We start from the raw sequence: 19471 nt of genomic DNA on the forward strand, positions 1-19471 counted from the left end.
GGAAACGCTCTTATTAAATGACGGCTCTCTCCTTTCTCAGGCGTGAGCGCATCCTTACCCAGGCTTCTGAGACCCTGGCTCAGGGTCTCCCCAGCCCTCAGGCTTTGCCTAATTTGGCCGCAGTGACAGTCTGGAAACCCTCAGGAGAGTCTAGTCTAATTTCTGAAATAATGAAAAGCCTCAAGACACGCTTATTCCCTCAACGAAATGCAGAGTTTAAATTATAAACAAGAACAAAACAAATTAAGAACGCCGGTAACTAAGTGGGAGCAATTTCATATGTTAAACTTGACAAAATAATTATAAAGCTACTGCCCAGGTAACTATAGTCACATTTAGTTAACGCTGTAAGTTGGAAAAGATAGCTGTTTACTTCATTAATTTTGACACATACTTTCTCAGGGAATGTCTAGTCTCCAACCCAGGCCACCCCCCCCCCGAAAACTGACATGGCATTCAAGGATGAAGAGCTGTTTCTACCTGCACCCACTAACAGAAAGTGACTTCTCACTGAAAATTGCTGGTTTTCTACAGCGTCAATCACAATTTCTGTCCAGATAGCATGCCCTCAAACCGATTATAAAATGACATCATAGTCCAAACTAAAAGAAAAGCTTATTTTTCTTTGCACAGTATACTCTTTGTCCTTTGATCACATAAGACAACTCCCCAATTTGACAAACAGCCCGAGAACCCTGCAGCAGGCAGTCAGGATCCAGGGGTCCCAGGCCTCCGCCACCCTGCAAGCCAGGGGACGGAGCAAATCCCCAAGCCTTGCTGAGTCGTTATGTCCTAATCCACCAAATGGGGACTCGGGACTCCATCCTGCCCGCTCACTTCTTGGGGCGGTTGGGAGAAGCCAAAGAACATAGTTTTGTAATTTATGTCTCCCCAGCTTTTCATGCCTTCCCTTGTCCGAACTTCATAACCCACCTAGGACGTACGTGAGACAGGCTCAGATCTCCAACCTACAGATCAAAACAATGAAGTCCAGGAAAGGAAAGGACCTAGCGTTTGTCAAGAACCAACTACAGTCATAGGCACTTGTCTTATTTAATAGAAGGTAAGTGACTTGCCCAAGGTCACAAGGCTGGTCCATAATTAAGCTAGGCTGTGAGCTGGGGTTTTCTGACTTCAGGGGCCACTGCTTTCAATTTTGTAGGCAACAAAACCTTACGTTTAGAAATCAGATGTGTCATTACTATGGGGATTCAGAACAGGCCTCCCTAAGACGTGCCTCTTGGGCATGTGAATTATTTTGAGGTGAAAGCAACTGAGACCCTGTGGGGTCTTTACATCCCCCTTAAAGAATTTAAATGAGGGCTTTGTCCATATAAGAGTTATCACTAGAGATAATTTTTTTTTAACTTGTATTTATTTTAAGTGTGTTTTTCCAGGACCCATCAGCTCCAAGTCAAGTAGTTGTTTCAATCTCGTTGTGGAGGGCGCAGCTCACAGTGGCCCATGTGGGGATCGAACCGGCAACCTGGGTAGAGCACTGGCTCTAACCAGCTGAGCTAACCGGCCACCCCCAGAAATAACTTTTCTGACCTATCTATAGGGCAGGGCAAACCTCTAATTACTGAACATCTGCCCTTCTTATCGTCCTGTGAATGACCCTCCTCCCGCTGAAGCCCCAAAGCACCTTACCCATCCTTAGCTCAGAATGTCATATATGCCTCATTTTAACTTCCCATCTGCACCTCTCATGATTGTGGGGATCCCACACATAGGTACATAATTAAACGTGGTCTTCTCTTGTTAATCTGTCTCATGTAGATTTAATTACGAGGCCGGCTGAAAGGGAGACCAACTCTGAAGGGTCAAGGAAAGTTTCTTCTTCCCCCACATTACAACCATTGCTCATGTTACTAAAATGGAACCAAACTGGTTTCATCACGGGTTCACTGGGGTCAAACGGCAGGAGAACTGGGAAACTAAAGCAAGGAATATGGACTTAATCTTCTAGAGGGAGATACTGAAGTCTTTTAGGGGTAATACAATGGATCTAGGGGTGTACAATTTGAAGCCAGAGAAGTGACTTCTGTAGTCTTGTGTAAGGTGACGGGGGTCTGTACCCGTGACGGAGTAGGAAGAGATGACTTTGAGAGACTTTAAAGCATAAGAACCAGGGTGGTGGGGGAGCAGGAGTCTGATTGGAACAGAGTCCTGTGAGGACTCCTTGCTGAAGGATTCGAGACCATTCTTTGGAGACGATGAAACCTCTTTTCAAATATGTAAGGGGCCTTCAGGGGAAGAGGGAATGCCAGTCCGCTGCACTGGGCACTCCCCACGTGGTAAGTACTTTACTCTGTGTTAAGGGCTTTTTGTGAATTATCCATTTCCCGGATGTCATGGGGCCAGCTTGCCCAACGTCACCTGCTAGCAAGAGCGTGAGCAAAGACCCTCACCCATGTGTGCCTAGATGGCGACGGTTTAACCACCAGCCTATGCTGCTTGAGTTTCTCATGTGTGGCTACAGAAAACAGAGCTAGGATCCAAGACAGCAAGTATAAGAGTTCAATTTAACCAACACTAGAAGGTAGTTCTAAGTTGGAGCTGTCTGCACCTGGAGTGAATGGTCTTTTAAAGTGGTGAGTTCCCTATCCCAAGGGGTGATCAAGAGAGGTAGCGTGACTCTAGTCGGGTGAAGTACACATACAGTGTGCAAGGTACTTGATGGAACCAGGAACCAACTGTCCTCTGACCCTGAGCTCAGGCTGTGCCCATCCTGGACTTCAGCCTCTGGCCCACTGACGCTACTGGCCAGCATGTGTTGGCTCAGCTGAAACATGTCTAAAATTTTCAAAAAGGCATTTTACTCCCTCGCTGGTGGGTGCCTGCGCTGGAGACACAGGGCATACGGGAATCGCCAGGGGCAAACGAAATACCCCAAAGTTGCCATAATACGGATTTCCCGTCTTGACTAATGTCAGCTCACAAATAGATGTGGCTGCCGTGGCCTCCACACCCCCTCCCTTTTCCTCACCATAGCTGCCTCCGAGGACTCCCACCCTAGTAGGATTTGGGGCACTGCCTCCTTGCAGTGTGGTGCAGCCCTTTCAGCTGGTGGGGGGGAGGGGCGGGAGGATTTAGCCCAGATGCTTTTGGGCACCAAGGTAAGAGATAACGCAGCGTCTCTCCAGTACATCCAGGAGGGTACTGGCTGTGTGTACCGTCCTTGGCAGAATGGGAAGATGGTCACACTGGCCCATTTTTGTAGGGCTTCATTGTCTCTTGGATTCCCAGGTGGAGAAAGGTTGGATAACCCTTCCCAGCTGGACAAAGAACCTGGCATTTAGGACCCGGCCCTTAGCTGGGTCAACCTAAAGCAAAGATCCTGGAAGCAGCAAGACGGCACCAGTCACTTCCCAGCAGAAAGAACAGAGGGAAACCCGGGCTTTAGTGTAATACAGGCTGGTGTCATTTGGGGATTGACTCAAGTGGCAATGGAATGCTTTCTCACTGTAATACGGAGCTCACTTTGCACCCACACTGTCCCAACCTTAGTGCTTTGGAATGCCAATTTTACGGAAATGTCCCTCATTTCCCCAGTTCTTGATTCTCCTAAGAGGTGTCATCCATTAATTAAAACATAATGTACAAGTAATATATTACTATTTAATGTAAATAAAGGTACGAAGAAACTTATCACAAATGAACGGTTTTCAGGCCGAAGCGTCAGAGAGCACAAAATTAGAAAGCTCAAATGAGCTTTCTCAGGAGAGCTCAAATGAGAAAGAGGAAAGAAGTGTGTTGAATCAGAAATAACAGAGAGAGAAAGTGAAGGAGTAGGAATGGGAGAGAAAAAAAACAACAACGTAAACTCTGCACAGGAAATGAGAATGAGAGTGCTACAAGAGACCGGAATGAGAAACGGCCTGGAGCGGAGCACTCAGCCCTGAGGCCATTCCTGGCTGCCCGCGGGCGCTCGCGCTGCACTGATTGAACCTGAACTCTGCAGGCTCCTCCTCTGCAGCCCGCCCTTGCCGCGGAGGCCCCGCCCACCCGGCCCCCAAGTTCGAGCTCCCCCGCCCCCACCCTCTGTCGGCCCCGCCCACATCAGCCTCCACTTGGCCTTGGCCGTTTGGGAACTACCTGCCCATACGAGGTTTCTCCCCACTGATCACGCGCTCCCGCGTTCCCCAGTGGGCGCCCAAGGCCAGCCCACAGCCGCCGGTGCTGAAGAGCGAATGGAGCCGTGCCTCGGGTCACCCATCACCTGCAGAACTCCACCTGCCTGGACACTGGTCCTCCCATACACGTCCTGCGGCCACAGAGGGCTCTAAGTGCCACACCCGCCAGGAGAAAAGATGCCGCCCTAACCACTGAAGTCAATGGCTGTTAGGTCGGAAGGGAAACCCTCAGCAAGCAACTTTCCATTGCTCTTTTCTGAGAGGATTGTATGTGAGAACGGAGCCATTGAGCCTTAGTCGCCAAGCCCTGTTGATGTCCAACCTGAGTTCCTGTGGAAGACGAAAAGGGGTTTGGGGACGGGAGAAAAAACAAATGCTACCTATTTCCATCAAAAAACAAACACTTATATAGTAAGTCATGCATTCTCATTGTAGAAAATACAATACGATGTGATGGAAAATATCACGTGACATTCCACAGAGTAAACGACTTAATATTTATAGTATTTCCCAATCATTTTCTATGCATATTATAATACCTATATATTTTAAATTGATAACATCCTATGTAATACTATTTTGTGTGCTTCTTTTACAAATATCACACCATGGCTGTCTTCCTACCATAGAGTCTTCAAAAGGCTGATTTTTTTTTAAACTGCTGCCTAACTAGCCATCATATGGATGTGCTATAAGTTATTTCACCGTTTAAATCCAGGACAGTTACTTGGTTTCTGATTCTGCCCTATCAGAGGTGGCATCACGCTGAAGCATCTTGACATAAATTGATTATGGCATTAGAATAGCTTCCTTGGAGGAGCATGACGGGCTTAAAGTTACAAACTTGTACAGGTGCCCGGGCCATAACTGTTCCAGTTTTCCAGAAAGGTAGTGTTAGTTTTCCTTCTTGCCATCAGGGGGAGAGAAACAACCCACCCACCCCACCACCACCAAAAACAACTTGTTAAGCACTGAATTATATCTATTTAAAATTTTGTCAATTCCAGAGGGGAAAAAGTAATTCTCCTTGCAGTTTTTATTTGTAGTTCCTTGATTAGTGAGGCTGAATGTATCTGTTTCATTTTATTGGCTTTTTGTATTTCTTCCTGATTATCTTTTATGTTTAGCTTATTATTTACTGAGAAGGTGAGTTTTTCTGACTGGTATCTAAGACTGCTTTGTAAATAGGGATATTCGCCTCCTGTCATGTTTATGACAAATATTTTTCCTAGCATAACATTTGCTTTCTAAATAAATCTATATTTTTGAAGGACAGAAATCTAAAATTGTATGCAGGATGTTATCAAATACACCAGTCTTTTCCTTCATGTTTCTTCTCTGCTGAGATTTTTATGCTCTTTCCCTTCTCAGAAATGATTAAATATTCACTTTGTTTTCTAGAGTTTGTTCATGGTTCTTCTTTTACATCTAACTCCGCTTGGAATTTCTTTTAGTGGCTGGTTAGAGATGGAGTTCTAATTTGATTTTTCATCCAAATATCCAATCTCCCCTTTAACATTTACTGAGTAATCTATTGCTTCTTAATTGGTTTTCTTTCTTATATATTGGGTTCTTACATACTAGGGTTTATTTCGGAATTTTCCATTAGGTTTCATCGATCTGTCATCACTGATTTTTCAGTAGTGTCACAAGGACTTTAGTTTTATAATACATTTTAATATCTAGTAGAAAAAGTTCCCCTCAATGGTCTTCGCTTTAAAAAAAAAAATTGAGCTCATTTATTAAAACATCCTCAGAACCAGTAGTTATTCTCCCCTTAAAATTTCTAATTTTGTTTGTGTTTCCTAACTCTTTTTCTCGATTAGATTTCTTAGACATTGGTATCTTTTAGATTTATAAACTCTGTTCTTCTGGGTTTTTCTTAAATTCATTAATTCCTGTCTGTCTTTGTTATAAACTTCATCTGAAGTTTGTTTTGTTCTTTCAATGAATTCAATTTACTTTCATGCTTCATTTTTTTAAAAAATGAAAAACTTGAAGGATTCTTTTCATCTGAGTACAACTTTGGTCACACCCTGAGTTTGATAGATAGAGTTGGCGTTATAACCTTTCAAATAGTTGCTCGAATAATTCTCTTCTGACCAAGTTGTAATTGAAGAGACTGATTTAAAAGTCCCCCCCAAAAGTTTCCTTTCAGTTGAAGATTTATGACCTTGTAATTAGAGAATATACCTGAAAATTCTTTCTGATGTTTTGAAACATGTAGCCAAGAAGTTGATGGACTTTTGTAAATGTTCCATGAATGCTTAAAAAAATGTATTATTTGTTTGGCTACAAAATTCAGTATTTATTCAGATTCTCAACCTCCTTATTTATTTACTTTTGCATAAAATTTCAGTTTTACTGAGTTTAGTCTTTTTATCTATATTAAATGGTTTCTTTGGACCATTTAATGATTTTTGCTTTGAATGAAACTTGGTTTAAAAATGGTGACTTCTACTCAGTTACCCTTTGGTTTGCACATACCTAAGAAATCTTTGTTACTCATTTATTTTTCTAGGTCCTTCCATTTCAGGTACCTCCTCTGTAAATAGCATGAAATTAAATTTTACTTTTTAAATCCTATCTAGATAAGAGGCGTTGTCTTCTCAAAGGGAAGCTAAACTCAATTATGTCGATTGTTATAAATTTTAAGCCTGGTTTTTGCTCATCTTGTTTCATGCTTTGTGTTTTTAAATTCTTCCTTCTTGCTTCCTTTGTTTTTCTGTCTCTGATGTTGTTTGTGTGTCTCATCCGGGAATGTGGAAAGCACACATCCTCAGGGTAGGAAAAAACAAGGCTCTCAGGCAGGGTGTTGGGGCCTTACCTCAGCCTCTCCCTGGCTCTGTGACCCCAGGCACATTGCTTAACCTCTCTGTGCCTCTGTTCTCACATGTGGAACGGAGATAATACCTCCCAGAGCTGTGGTACGGATCAAGGGAAATGATACCTGGTTGGTACTATTGTTATACTTTCAAAATTCTATCTGTGGTTATCTTTAAGTTGAAAATAATGATTTAAACTGTATTTCTCTAATTATTAAAATCAAGTGATTAGGCTTTTGAAATTCTCTTCTACCTAAGATGATGAATGTAACATGCTTTTACTATTCCTTTCTAGCCTTCGTCTCTGACCCTTCTAATCTGAGGGTTTGCAACCCTCTAAATATTGTGGAATTATTGTTTTTATTTCACACAGCTACTCTTTCTAAAATCTCTCTCTTTTTTTTTTTTTTTGACATTAGAACTTGGTTTTGCAACCATGCTTAAATGTCACCTGGATTGCATGTCACCTGGTGTCAGTGCTGTCCACCAGTCTTTCTCTCACAATGTTCCATTACCAAGATCTTAATTATGATTCATCCCTTGGCCAACCGGTAGGCAAGTGCCCCCAAAGCATAGGGCGTTTACCTTCTGAGCCCACAAAACTCCAGGAATGGCTTTTGTTCCTCTTGTTTCCTCGTGTGAACAACAGTAACGCCCTAAGTGCCATGGGATTTACAGTTCCTGAGGAAAAGACTGCCCCGCATTGCCTGTATGCTTCCAGGATTCCTTACCCTTATGATTCAGTAAATTTTCCAGAAAAAAAAAAATTATCTCACCTCCCGTCTAACGGAAACAGAAAGCCTTTTTGATCAGCCTAATCTTAACCTCCCACCACCTTTCCAGCCGGCTAATCCTGGAAAAGTTTCTTTTGGTGCAGGTCCTTGATTATACATTTATCTAAATTATTCTGGTTTCTTCCTCCAAAACAACTCTGATTTTTTTTTTTTTTTTTTTTTTTTTTTTTTTTTGAACCCGAGATCTCAGCCTTAGGAGCATGGCGCACCAACCTCCTGAGCCACCGGGCCGGCCCTTGCTCTCGGATTTAGCCTTGACTCTAGAGCCTCTAGCCTGCCCCATTCCCCATCTTCTCTCCTCTCTTTGTTCTTGTCTTCTGCAGTTTGAGAGCACTTGGAAGTTTGTCCTCCACGTTCCAGACTTTCAAAAATTCAGAGCCCCCAGTGCGGATTTTCTTTTTGCTAAAACAATCCTGGCACTCGACGCCAGATACGGTTTCATTTCACATGGGCCCACTCTTCTCTGTCACATTTTATACCCTCCCTGTTAGGGATGCCTAAGAATCTTCTAAGGTTGCTTTTTGTTCCTCGTAATTCAACATTCTCCAGCATCTTCAGGATTATCTTCCTCTTTCTGGATGCTGTGCAGATTTGTTTCAAAGGTCTCCTACAGGATCCCCTGCCCTCTCTCCTTTCCTCACTGTTCCCTACCCCGTCGTGAATTCATCTTTCAATACGGAGTGACCAGTGCACACCTCGTCTGGGGAGGCACGATTGCCTTAGGCCTCCTCTGCCCCCTGGGGTGCCGACTTCTCCTTTCTCCAACTAGAGGGCAGGGCGCCCGGCTCTACCAGGCTTCAGCTGCTGTGGCAGAATACTTTCCGCACCAACTACTCCTCTGACACTCCAAACCAGCGGTTTACAAATCTTTAGAATCACGGACTCCAACTAGTAAAAAATTTTTGAGTGCACATCCTTCCCTTTCTCAATCTCTCTCTCTCTCTCCCTCCCTCTCTCTATATAATATATATATATATATATATATATATATATATATATATATATATATATATATATTTATCACAAATTGCACCCACGTTTTACTGTCTACCTGCATATTAAATATTAGCAAAGCTTAATTTTTTTAGATTAAAATAACTATGACTAGAAGTTTTTCTGATCATTTCTTCCCATCATCCCTGGGGGTCCACATTGGAGGTTATGCTCCCCACCCCAGGGGCCGTGAGAAACCAGCCCTCGGTCCACGGTTCCCAGGGCCTACTCAGCTCAGCCCTGCACACGAGCACTCTGACTGGGGACTCGCGTCCCGCCATGCGGTGGGCTGCACCCTGTAGACGGTCCCCCTCCTGCTTCCTTGGAGTTGCAGGCCCTGGCAAAGGTGAGAGGGGTTTGTGGAGATGGGGATGGGAGAGAGGTTCCTGCTCCCAGCTTCTGGCTGGTGCAAAGCTGGGTGTCTATGCCCGAGGCGGGAGAGAGTGGAGGAAGGAAGCCTCTTTTTGTTTCCCTTGCAATGGGGGGTGGCTCTGTTTGAATGAGAGAAGGTAGGGACCACTGATGGTTTTTCTCCAGTCCCAGGGGCCAGGTCTCCAGAAGCAGATTTCTCATTATAATACGAATATGCAGAAAAAGATGTACGTCCCTAACATCGTCCCCAGGGACCTGTTGGCAAGCTGGGGGCCTGAGATACTGAGGCAGCCCATGTACAACATGGAGCCTCAGGACGGAAGACTCCAAAGGGAGTCCATCGGAGAGGCTGGAAGGTCACTTACCAAACCTGACTCAGCCCACTCCATCCATGCTACGGGAAGCCCACTGCTTCTCCCAGGGAGACAAACACACACGTGTGAGCTGGCAGACCTTTGTGCAGGGCGTGCCAGGAAAGCCCGCCTCCCCAGCCGACTGCCCTGAGGACCAAAGCTGGCGATGGTCCCTTCACCAGCAAGTCTGCCCGGCGTGTGGCAGTGTTTAACGAGGAGGTTCCTCAGATGGGTTCTGGGTGGTCTGTGGGAGGTGGGCTAGCGGCCAGCAAGAATCCCAGAGAATGCCAAATGCCACAGCTGTCAGGCCACGGGACCCATGATACAGTGCCTCGGGGGGGGGGGGGGGTCCAAGGAAAAGACGCCTGCTGTCGGCGCTGCCTCTGGGAGGCCGGCTGCTGCCCTCCCCACAGCACGCCGCTCTGGGTCACTACGAGTGCCCCCTCCCTCCTTGGAAGGAGCAAATGTGAAAAACCCTTCTTGTCACATAAAAGCCAGCCCAAGATATGAGAAATGTCTTTCAAAATGCGTCTTGCTGAAGCGGGATTTCCATAGCAACCTCAGAAGAGCGTGCGTACAACTAGAGATAAGTCCAGGCTGATGGAAGCCACCTAGAATGGCAACAAGCTAGCAGGAGTTTTTCTGGAACCCATCACAGCGCTGCGACGTGACCTTGGGCAAGTCTTTTAGTCCCTCTGCTAGCTAGGGTGACAGGACCATTATCAGATCACAGAGACCAAGGCCATTGTGCCCACGTCATCCTGCCAGCCCAGCCCGATGCTTCGACCCCCCCAAAGCAGCCCCCCTCCCAGTTTCTGTCCAGCCTCTGGTTGATTAATTCTTGTCTCAAGGTTTCGGCCAATCTTGCTTATTATGTGACACTGGGACAGGACAATGGCCATTTAAGCTTGATTCTAAAAGAAATTGCTTGATCTTTTAAGAGAAGTGCGTTGCCTGACTAAGAAGAAACATACTTACTCATACACGTTGTCATAGTTCATAGGTCAGATTCCTCGGAAAGAGTCTCTGAGACTGAGATTGGGGTGCAGGAGGTTTGTTGGGGCTGCTGTCAGGATCACTCCCAGTGGGGATGGAGGGAGGCAGGACTGGGCAGAGGGAGAAGATAAAGTGCCATGCAGACACGACAGGGGCCTCTGGTGACTCCCCAGGGAGCCCGGGAGCCCTGGTGGCCCTGGAGGTGAAGGGACCGGGGTTCAAACTCCTGCACGGACAAGTCGCTGGCTGCTTGCTGGCCCTGGGCGGGGCCTGACCTTGACTGAGGCAGCTCCCTTCAGCCAGAGCAGCTCTGGGAGAGGCACTCGGCCACAGCGGACAAGCCTGGCTGAGGGAATGAGAGCCCGGGCCTAGAGCGGGCACCTGGGCGGCACACCACAGCTGCCACTACCTTCGGATCTGTTTAAATCTAACGTGAAGTCAGCCCTGAAGACAGTGTGATAAAGTGATGAAGAGCACAGACGCGGGAGGCAGACAAAACAGCAAGGCTGGGATTTAAGTGTCAGTCTCAGTGGCTTTGAAACACTCAGATGGGAAAAGTCACCGAGAGCGTCGAGGCCACGGGTTCCCTGCAAGTGCAGGACTCAGCCCGGAGCAGCAAGACAGACATGACGTTCAGAGTCAGAACCCAAGTTCAAGTTTCGGCTTCACATTGACTAGCTCTGTGACCTCGGGCTGGTGTCTTTACATCCATTTCCTCGACTCTAAAATGGGGACAGTCACAGTACCTGTCATAGGTCGATTACAAGGGCAAACACAGAAAGCAGAGGAAGCATTTCACATAAACTGGCACCGGTGAGCTCCCGAGAACAGGAGCAGTGAGGACACCCACCGTGGCTTCAACGTCAGATGTAAGCACAAGCCTTTGGCCAAAGGGCCTTTCTATGAGAGAAGGGGGGGGGCTTTTAGAGGACTTGCCATTCGCTTGTTTCTCTGGGCCTTTGCCCTGGACTTCAGCTGGGGCTTGCCTGTCATGTCAGATGCCTGGGGTCTGCTGGGGACCCGGGTGACCCAGCCTCGGCTCGGCCGCCTCAGCAGGGTCATTTGATGCCAAACGGGGCATTTGCAAACTACGCGCTCTGAAGCACTCTTATTTTCCTGTAAAAAATAGTCACCTGTACCTGTGACACTTTCAATAAACAATGACTCTCACTTTCAGGTACGCTGTCCCCTGTTCAGCCCACTTGCCTGTCTGAAAAATGAGGTGACCGTACATGCCAAACAAGGTGTGTGTGAGGAGGAGGAAGCTTTCCAACACCTCACAGGGCTGTGCAAATTCAACTACTGTTGTTGGAAGACTCGGCTTCCATCACTTACCAAGGAAAACAGGAAGAGCCTAGTCTACCTGTGGTAGGAACGGGTTTGTTCCTAATATAATCAGAAGACAGCCACACAATTCCCCCGTGTTAGCAATGGATCTCCGTAATTATTACGAATTTTCACTCTCAGTGGATTGAGTGTGCAGTTCACATAACAATCTTGCTTAGCCGTAACAACAAATTCTGTCAAGCAGGTATTATCAGCCACAGCTTCTAGATGAGAGCACTTAGGCCCACTGTGGCTTAGCCAAGAGTTCTATGGGGTTGGACCCCAAGCACATGCTTTCTCCACTGCAGAAAGAGCGTCTGCTTACCAGAGAAGGTCCACAAAGCATCGTGAAGTGTGGTCTTCCACAGAGCAGACGATGGCGGGCTCCTGGATAGGGGGGATACCATGTGTCCCTGGGGCTTTGCACGTCACCAGTGTCTCGTGACACAGCACTGGCTTGCCGAGACTGACCGTGCCAGGCTTGGGGGCCCTCGTCCTGCACCCCCTTAGTATGACTGTGTGTCTGCCGGCCAAATATCTAAAAGGAATGTCTGCAAACAGAACATCTCAAAATAGGTGGGAAATCTGGCTCAACTACCCACATGCGATGTTTTTAGGCTAACTCTCCTCCAGACTTCTGCTCGTTTTCTCTCTGCTGGGACACTGGTGCATGGGAGACCTGGCAATACGGTTGTAAGCGCTAATGAATTAAGGGTGGCTGCCAGGATCCATGTACATTACACGGGATGTTTGACCAGGCCTCCCAACGTAATAACCTCTCAAGTGAACATATCTTCCCTCTAGCTCAGGAGACCCTCATTCTAAGATGAGGACACTGAGCCCAGAGAGGTTAAGTGACTTGCCCAAGACCTCACAGCTACCTAGGCACAGAATCCAGGTTTTTAAGCTAGGTGTTCAGGCACCACCTGTGAAATCAGATTAAAATGAATATCCAGGGTCAGCCTGAAAGGGAGAGGAGTCACCAAGGGCCGCGTGAGGGTGCAGTGGAAGGAGTGGTGACAAACCCTGCCCTTGAGCCTTGGCGAAGGCAGTCTGAGGGGCTGGCATTATGTGTTAGAGCCCCAGATCTCTGTGAGGCCATATTGCCTTTCTCTCCCACCAGCTGTTTCTCTGAGTCACTGTCCAGCCACCAGCCTCCTCAAACCACGTTTCCCAAAGTATGTTCCATCAGCTCAATGCTTCTCAAGCTTTAAGGTGCATACACATCATCTGGTGAACTTGTTAAAATGCAAATTCTGTTCAGTAGTTCTGGGGTGGGGCCTGAGATCCTGCATGCTGAGGAGTTCCCAGGGATACTGCAGCTGTGGGCCTGTGGCCCACACTTGGAGTAGCCAGGCTTCGGGAGTGTTCTGTTATACACTGGAAAGGGCTTGTGGGAGGATACTGGTGAGAACATCTGGGCCAAACAAAAGCAAACCAGTTTCATTACTGCAGGACTTCTCAGAGCCTTTAAAATGCTAGAGAGGAAGAGATACCACAGAAACTGCAGCGTGGTTATACCCCAGACAGGGTGAACAATGTAACTAGAGTGCAAGTGCGTTGACCTATCGGTTAACACAGAGGGCACAGAAAATGAGGAAGGATACACATGCGGTTCTTCCCAGCGCACCTCGGTTCCGACGTCCCCACGTTACAGGTCACATCCAGCCCCCGGCCATCGGCCCTCCCCCTTTCCCGGTGTCTCCTGTGAGGTGGTCTCCTCCGGCGGCACCCACACGCGGGCTCCCTGCTCCCCCCCACCCCACGCCCCCACACCACGCAGGGCTCTGTGCTGGGAAGGCGAGGGACCCGCGGAAATACCTTTCGCAGACGCGGACGGTCCAGGCCGCTATGATCCACAGCGAGATGCTGAACACGAGCAGCACGGTGCCGGGGCAGATGGTCATGAGCGTCTTCATGACGAAGCGCGTGTTGAAGTTGATCTTGTTGAGGGCGCCGATGCTGCGCGACGAGGCGTCGGTGAACAGCTTGCTGTGCAGCAGCATCACGCGGGCGATCAGGTACAGACGCAGGAACATGGGGATGGACAGGATGATGTCCACGTCCGCCTCCGCCCGCGACGGCGTGTAGGAGAAGGCCAGGCGCGCGGTCCAGAAGAACTTGTACTCGCCGGGGATGGGGTGGATGGCGCACACGAGCATCTCCAGGCTGATGTACAGAATGCGCTCGTAGGTCATGGCTATCCGCCAGTCGTCCGCGCCGTTGTCGATCACGAACAGCTGGCGGGAGCAGAGAGCCGGTTAGAGCGGCCGGGACGGACGGACGGACGGACGGACGGACGGCGGAACCCACGGCGGGTCGGGGCCCGGGCCCTCTGGGGAGGCCTCGCCTGTGCGCTGAGCGCCCCGGCTGGGGAGCGGGGACACCCCGCCGCTGAGACACTCGCTCTGCGCGCCTCCGTTTCTGTAAACTGCTTCCCCAGGTCCCTTCCTGCTCGAGGGTGTCCCCACACTGGCTGTTTCGTGAAGAAGGGGAAAGACAGCTCATTTTTATGAAAACCAGGTCCCTGGGCTCCTGCCTGGGCCTGAGCCGAGCAAGCCCTCCCGGGTGGGGGGCGGTGGAGATGTAAAAGTTGTTTCCTGTGTGAGGGAGGCACTCGGGCTGGCACAGACTCCTCCCCCTTTCAGAGAAGGGACCCACAGGTGTTTGCTGGCTGCGCTGTGCTCTCCGGGTGTCAGTGGTGTGGGCCCTGGAGAGGGGCGGCCTGGGTCTGCATCCTGATCCCAACTCTGACTGCTCTGTGACCTTGGGTAAGTCACCAAACCTCTCTGTGCCTCAGTTTGCTCATCTGGGACAAGGACAAACCCGCTGCCTAGCGGCCGCTGTGAAACTACCATATGATGTGTTATACAGCGTGCACAGAATCCTGCCTGGGACTCAGGAAACGCTCTGTAAGTATTAACTACGATTATTTTTAGCATTATTAATGGATGGGGTCAGTCTTTCTGTAAAATGAGGGCTGGACTCAGCAACGTCTAAGCCCCTTCCAGCCCTAACCTTCCATGTAGCTGAGATTCCCGCTGCCATGCCAGGAGGATGGGCAAAGGCGCTGAAACAAGCACTTACGGAGCACCTGCTGTGTGCACAGCCCAGAGTCATGCTGGGGTTCACATAAGGGGAAGCCCCAGGCTTTGCTCGCAAGCCGGTCTCCCCGGGAGGACTCGGGGTTGAACAGAACAACTCTGAGCACGGCCCGGTGATGAAAATCATGGAGGGGAACTAGAAGGTATTACGGGAACAACCGGCTGAGGAGCCGCCCTGAACCCAGGCGTCTCTAATTAAGAAGGTGTGAGCTCTGGACAGGGCAGGTACCCAGCACAGCACCCAGCCTACTCCCCCTCTCTCCCTCCCCAGCACAGCTGAGCCGGGGCGTTTCCAGACACAGGTATCCGCCATCCGGGGATACAGAAAGACCTAATGGCTACTCCAAGGTTTCCTTCCGCTCCTGACTGCCGCCGACAGGCCAAGCCACTGTGACATGACTGGCCAAACTCTTCAGATACAAAATGGAAACCATCCACCCCTGTAACAAAGAATTGCATCAGGTGACGACAGTAATTGGGTCACTCTGGGCAGGAATTGAAGCAACGAGACCCAGAGCCCTTTGATTTGCCTGATGGGGGACGAGATTTTGTGCCATCCAAGTTAAAGGGGAGGAGGGTGTGTCATCGCTCTGCCCAACCTGAAGGGCAGGTGCTGGTCCCCTGGCAGGGTCGCCACCACCTCTCCGGTGCCCTGCTTCTGTTTCAGGTTCCTGGTGTGGAGCGTTGGGGCGGGGGGCAGGGGGGAAGATGGCAACACACAATGTGGTTAGAGGCTGGAGAGCTAGACTGAGGTCTCACACATCCAGGTATCGGCTGCGTGATCTCAGGCGGTGACGCCGCTTCTCGGAGCCTGTTCCCACAGCTCTCTCATGGCACTATGAGCCTTGAGCCTGCCCACTCACAGGATTAGCAGTAGCACCCAGTATTACAGATAATAAGGGGGATGTGCTTTACTAACTTCTCTACAAATGGGAGGGATTACTAAGACGTTGGCCTGGGAGACATTCGTAAGCTGCGGAGGGGGGTTCGGGTGGGATGGGGGCCGATAAGTGGCAGACAGACATTCCAGGTGGCGGATTGATAGCCTCTGCTGAGAGGGCCCCTGCGGCAAAGTGATTGGCTGGCAGCTGGCAAAGAGGTCAGCGTGGGCACTCCATCCTGAATGCCCAATCAGAAGTATCGAAGAAAATAATTCTGGTTACTTATGGATTCTCCAGAAACCCTGGAATTTTCACTGTGGCACATGGGTGCATACGAGTCTCTCTCTCTCTCTCTCTTGCTTTCTCTCTCTCTCTCTCTCTGTAAAGTCTGCTAGGCCCTTCCACCTGCACACCCACCTCAGCCAGACCAGGTCTGCACACTTCCCTCTGAGAGTTTCTCACAGCTCCCCATGGGGTGACTCTGAAGGGCCATCTGGTCACCTCCAAACAGGTCGGTTCAAGTGGCATTCCTGGAGCCCCCCGTGTGTTGGCTGCAGGGCCCAGGGTGGGCTGTCTTGGCAGGGAGACAGCATCCCAGAGCCTCCACTGTCAGCCTGACAGGGTGCTGATCACCAGACCCACGCGAGGTACACAGGAAACCTGCCTTTTTTTTCTCTTTCTTCCCCTTTCAGGGTAAATAAGTTTGGAGTTGATTCATTGGACTCACCAGCTTTCCCCATTCTATTTTGAAAGCCTGGAGGCCCTTCAGTTTCTTTATTTAAGCAACGTCTTTCATTAAAATGTTCTCAGCTATTAGGGGAGATCCTGCTTAGACATTCTGACCGATCTGAAAAACTTTCATTCGTGTGCAACTCTGAATTTTTTTTTTTTTAAATTACAGTCGAGAAAATGGAAAAGGGCTTTTCTGTTCTCTATTGTTCTCTCTCTGTGGGAGAAAAACTCCAGGGAAAAATTCCATCATTTAAAAATATATATGCAGAAAAAAAGCAAGAGGGAAAAAATGGAAGATTTTCTTAAAATCCAGTAATGACATATATATGTACTTTTTTTTTTTCAAACTCCCTAGAGCATATATTCTGCATGCGCACCATTACGATGGGGGTTTCCATGGAAATGACATCAAAAGTCCTGTAATACCTAATTAGGTTTCCCCGAGGACAAGAGCTGATTGCCAGCGGTAAAATGAACTCCTGGGTTTGCAGTAATGGTTAACATAAAATTTCCAGTCAGCAAATGCACCATGGAACCAGCTGAAGAAAGGGAGAAAGGAGTAGGGGGGAAAGCACAGGTAGAAGAAAGGTACCTCTGAAAGAGGCCAGCAGGCACGTGGGCTGTCAGAAAAGTCTGATTCTACCACAGAGGTTCTCAGAGGCTGGGGTCCATGCTAGCCAGCTCGGGGTCTTTCTGAGAAGAAATCCTCCCGGTCTCCAGCTGCTGTGCCAGACTGAGCCAAATGGCAGTTGGCCGTGTGTCATGGCTCCCGGTGGCCCTTCAGCCTGGGTTCTCCTGAGCGCTGCCCCTGGCAGAGCTCACCTGTCATGTGCTGCAGAGTGCTTGGGAACCCACAGGGACTTCTGAGTCTGAAGCTTGTCTGGGATAGCCAGAGACCAGGGGTGACCAAAATCCCCTGCTGTCCCCAGTTCTTAGAGAAAGAAAGCCAAGCTATGGCATTTGAGGAAGTAAGTCTTTTTCTCTAACACAACAAAAAATTCTTTGATCCCTGACCGAGGCACCCCTGGGGTACAGCATTCTGCCACAGACCCTCTGTCCCTTTCCGTCTCTGGTCCTCAGACTCCTCTTCTGTAACAGGAAGGGTTGGATCCAATGTGTGGTTTTCCATTCTCTCCCATCTGTGGAGCCATTTCATCTCATGAGATTTTTTTTCATATAAGCCCAGTATGGAAACAGATACACTCAGAGCTGTTCTAGTTGAAAGGGGAGAGAGAGCATTCAAAGGCCGACTCCTTTACCACCTTCCCCAGCCTAGCTCTCTGTGGGGGCCCCGTACCCCTCCGTGGAACTCTTTAGTTGGAAAACCACTGGCTGAACCAGCTAGCCTCTAGCTGGATGGATGGATACAAGGAGCAGTGCTGGAAATCAAGGTGCTTGGGTCAAGTTCAAGAGATGCTGGATGCGCAGGCATGGAGCTTTCCCCAGATCAGCTGGCTCATTCATTCATTCAGTATGAGTTGAGTCCCTATTATGTAACAGTCACCATGCTAAGCTCTAGGAATATAGCAAGAACAAACAGACAAAGCCTCTGTCCTCATGGAACTTCAATTCTAGTGGAGAAAAACAGATACTAAATGGGCAAACCATTTCATTTCAGTGAGGGATGCCTGCCTGCTAGGAAGAGACTAAGAAAGGGCAAAGGAAACGAGAGCCGTCTGGGTAGAGGCTGCACTGTCTCCGGCAGGCAGGGCCCTCTGAGGAGCGGGCCTTTGCGTAGATGGTAAGCCCTGCAAAGGTCCACATTACAGGCGGAGGGGACAGCACGAGCCAAGGCCCAAGGTGGCATGGAGAGTGCGAGATGAAAGGAGGAAGGCCCATGTGGGGGATAAGTGAGGGTGGTGCCGCATGAGGTCCTGTTTGCTGGGGCCTGAGAGGCTTTGGAAGGAGCCACCGAGGAGCAGGGAGGCCACAGGCTCAGGCCACTTTCTGAATACACACGCTCACAGGTTACGTACATGACTGCGTGAGTCAGCTCAGGCCGCCGGAACAACGTGCCACGGCTGAGTGGCTGAAACAACTGACCCTTATTTTCCCACAGTTCTGGAGGCTGGACAGATCTGGGGGCCAGTCTGGTGGGGTTCTGGGGAGGGCCCTCTTCCTGGCTGGACTCCTTCTCACTGTGTCCTCATATGGCAGAGAGAGGAGGGAGAGAGACAGAGAGAGAGGGGAGAGAAGGACCTCTCTCCCCTCTCTCTCTCTTCTCACAAGGCCATTCTTGTGACATCATTTAATCTTAATTACCTCTTGAAGACCCTTTCTCCAAATATGTCACATTGGGGGGTTAACGCTTTAACATATGAATTCAGGGGGACACAATGCAGCCTATAGTAGTGTCCTCATGTGTCAAAGTTACCCCCCAACCCAACTACAGGCCTAGCCAGGCAACTCTGCACATACTGTCTCATTGCAATTCACAGCCTTCCTGTCAGGACGAACTATGACGTCCATTTTCCAGATGAAGAAACTGAAACTCAGAGAGGTGAAGTCAATTGCCCACGGCCCTGCAGCCTGCTGTGTGCTTCCAGGTCCACGCCCTTCCCTGCCAGCCTGCCAGGCAGAACCCTCCACGCTGGGGACTAGCCAGTTTGGGCTTTACTTGGTTTTATTCTGAAGAAAACTGAAGCTCACTCTTTAAGATGTTCATTTCTCAGAAGAGCCTTCCCCGACCACAGAATCAATATACAATGAAACTAGGCTGGGTCTGCGCCAGCCTGGGAAACCCGCGTTGTGATTAGCCATCCAGACGGGGCTCTGTTTGTGGAACGAAGGCAGCTGCTTTCATTCCCACTGACAAAATATCCAAGTTCATCTGTCCCGTCCTCCTCAGTCCCTGCAGGGTAGAGCCCCACTGGGGAAGAGACCATCTTTGCTTGGAAGCCACCTAGACACCGCAGCGTGTTTGCTAATGAAGACACTTCCTGTTGGGCACGGTTGGGGT

The 19471-nt window shown here is 49.1% G+C and overlaps 1 protein-coding gene across 2 annotated transcripts in view; it reads right to left on the bottom strand.

The window, feature by feature from the left end:
- Positions 1 to 19471, bottom strand: part of KCNN3 (potassium calcium-activated channel subfamily N member 3) — a 96315-nt gene that overhangs the window by 42500 nt on the left and 34344 nt on the right. For both annotated transcript variants that reach the window (XM_033092622.1, XM_033092621.1), the window contains exon 3: positions 13617 to 14035. In XM_033092622.1, coding sequence (XP_032948513.1) covers positions 13617 to 14035 — 419 coding nt within the window. The remainder of the gene's footprint in view (positions 1 to 13616; positions 14036 to 19471) is intronic.

Source organism: Rhinolophus ferrumequinum, chromosome 22 (genome assembly GCF_004115265.2).
Source record: "Rhinolophus ferrumequinum isolate MPI-CBG mRhiFer1 chromosome 22, mRhiFer1_v1.p, whole genome shotgun sequence".
NCBI lineage: Eukaryota > Metazoa > Chordata > Mammalia > Chiroptera > Rhinolophidae > Rhinolophus > Rhinolophus ferrumequinum.